At 48.0% G+C, this 2500-nt stretch overlaps 1 protein-coding gene across 2 annotated transcripts in view; it reads left to right on the forward strand.

Annotated features, from left to right (window-relative positions):
• Positions 1-2500, forward strand: part of stmn4l (stathmin-like 4, like) — a 5312-nt gene that overhangs the window by 1370 nt on the left and 1442 nt on the right. Inside the window, exons 2-6 of one of the 2 annotated variants that reach the window (XM_060071346.1) lie at positions 370-439; positions 734-829; positions 1021-1226; positions 1743-1934; positions 2092-2109. In XM_060071346.1, the coding sequence (XP_059927329.1) occupies positions 427-439; positions 734-829; positions 1021-1226; positions 1743-1934; positions 2092-2109 (525 nt within the window). In that variant the 5' untranslated portion in view covers positions 370-426. Of the gene's footprint in view, positions 1-369; positions 440-733; positions 830-1020; positions 1227-1742; positions 1935-2091 lie in introns of both variants that reach the window. The other variant, XM_060071345.1, reaches the window with a different exon arrangement.

Here is a 2500-nt window from a genome sequence, read left to right on the forward strand (position 1 = left end):
ATCAGACATTTAGACATTTCTGTGTGTGTGTTTGTGTGTGTGTGTGTGTGTGTGTGTGTGTGTGTGTGTGTGTGTGTGTGTGTGTGTGTGTGTGTGTGTGTGTGTGTGTGTGTGTGTGTGTGTGTGTGTGGGGGGGGGTTTTGCATCTCACAATAAGCTCTTCAAAACCATTGCTTTCGTTTCCACTTGCCTCCCCCCTGCCCCCCCTCTCCTCCCTCCCCTCTCTGCCCCTACCTTCTCATCCGGCCTCACGTCTGTCTCTGAGTCACGTTGGCTTCATAACAGAACAGAAAGAGCGATATCTGAGCTGGGCTACTGTGTAGTTCTCATGGTATATTTTTTGTTTCTTTGTTCTTTTGCCCTCCCAAGGACCAGAGACCAGCGAATCTCACCAACGTGTCTTGGAAAGAAAACAGGGAAGGCAACATGACTCTAGCAGGTACGTCTGCCCAGCCTCTATAAATGTGTCCACGTGTGTGTGATTGAGTGAGGATGATGGAGGGGGGGAGAGTATAAAAGTTGGTATTTGGAATGAAGGTGACCATAGACAAGATGTGGATGTGCTGGTGGAGAATGGAGGAAAGAAAGATTACGAAGAACGACGAAAAAAAGAAAGAAAGAAAGAAAAAAGGAGTAACAATGAGTTCAAATTACAATTGCTGAATATAGCCGATGAGGACAGAGATGAGGTCAAGTGCTAATATTAGCTCCTCCCCCTGCTCGCCCCATGCAGCATACAAAGAGAAGATGCGGGAGCTCCCCCTGGTGTCGCTCTTCTGCTCCTGCATCCTCCCGCAAGCCAAAGAAAAGCCCTCAGAGAAGAAAGCAGGTAAACACACCCGTCCTACGATCACCGCTGAGGACTCTCAAACACCATCAACCAGGAAATGATTTTGAATTGAAATAGCGTCCTTCTTTCTTTTCTTTCATTCTCAGTGGTGCACTCACAGCCGTTAGCTTTCTTGAACTACAAAAAGCCGTTTTCTCATCCCCTACCTGGTCTCCTCCCATCGTCCCTAGGGGTAGTGGACCTGAACCTCTGCATCATCAGGGATATGGAGGTCATCGAGCTGAACAAGAGGGCGTCGGGCCAGGCCTTCGAGGTCATCCTGAAGCCGCCGTCGTTCGACGGAGGACCGGAGTTGCGAGCCACCACCCCCCCTCGCAGAGAGCCCTCCCTGGAGGAGATTCAGAAGAAACTGGACGCAGCGCAGGAGCGGAGAAAAGTGAGGCTTTTATACTTGATGTCGGTGCCACGTTCTTCTTGAATCGGAGCTCATTGTAATTTACAATGGATCAACTGGGTGCTTTTCGATTGACAACATGGGTTGTCATTCAAATAATATCACAATATTATCACTTTTACTAACCGCTTCTTCTTTCTGTTTCCTGCTTTCTTTTCTCTTTCATCCTTTCATTCGTCTCTCTCTATTTGTCTCTGTCTATCACTTCTCCTTCTACCCTCCTCTCTGCTGCTTTCTCTCTCTCTCTCTCTCTCTCTCTCTCTCTCTCTCTCTCTCTCTCTCTCTCTCTCTCTCTCTCTCTCTCTCTCTCTCTCTCTCTCTCTCTCTCTCTCTCTCTCTCTCTCTCTCTCTCTCTCTCTCTCTCTCTCTCTCTCTCTCTCTCTCTCTCTCTCTCTCTCTTCCTCCATGTGTTTCTGCTCCTTCCATTTTTGACCCACCCTCCTGTTCGATGTCCCCCTCCTGTTCGCTGTCCCCCTCCTTCTCTCTGTCGCCCCCTAGTGCCAAGAGGCGGAACTTCTCAAACACCTCGCCGAGAAACGGGAGCACGAACGGGAGGTGGCGCAGAAAGCAGTGGAGGAACAGAACAACTTCATCAGGCTGGCCAAGGAGAAGCTGGAGCACCGCATGGAGCTCAACAAAGAGAAGAGGCAGGCACACCTCGCTGCCATGCTGGAGCGCCTGCAGGAGAAGGTAAACACTGGAAAGCATAGCTGATAAAAAAGTATCGTTTCTAATGTAAAAAGAAATACGGTCCATATAATTGGTAATTATGTATCCATAATATATGTATATATAATCTGACCATTAAAACATGTTTTTTTTTCCTTCTGTTTTTCCTCTTTTGCAGGACAAGCACTGTGTGGAGGTGAGGAGAAACAAAGAGTTGAAGGAGGAGGAGGAGGAGGAGGAGGGGGAGGAGGAGGAGGAGGGGGAGGAGGAGGAGGAGGAGGGGGAGGAGGAGGAGGAGGAGGAGGAGGAGGGTTCTGGGTAGACTGTAAAGATAAGAGAGATCACAACAAACAATTTCAAAATAATTGAAAGGAATATGTGGATATTCACGAGGAGGAGACATACCCAGGCCGACACATGGGGAGGGGTAACAATCAACAGCTAAAGTAAAAGAGTTGATTGAGATTTGCCTTCAATTTTTAATCTTTTGGTTGCTTAAGATGGGACCCGACAACAGCACATATCTTGTCGTTTTGATAGAGGCCCATTGTGGGCAAGAAAATACCATGTCAGTGTTTATTTTGAGG

This window comes from Gadus macrocephalus, chromosome 14 (assembly GCF_031168955.1).
Source record: "Gadus macrocephalus chromosome 14, ASM3116895v1".
Taxonomy (NCBI): Eukaryota; Metazoa; Chordata; class Actinopteri; order Gadiformes; family Gadidae; genus Gadus; species Gadus macrocephalus.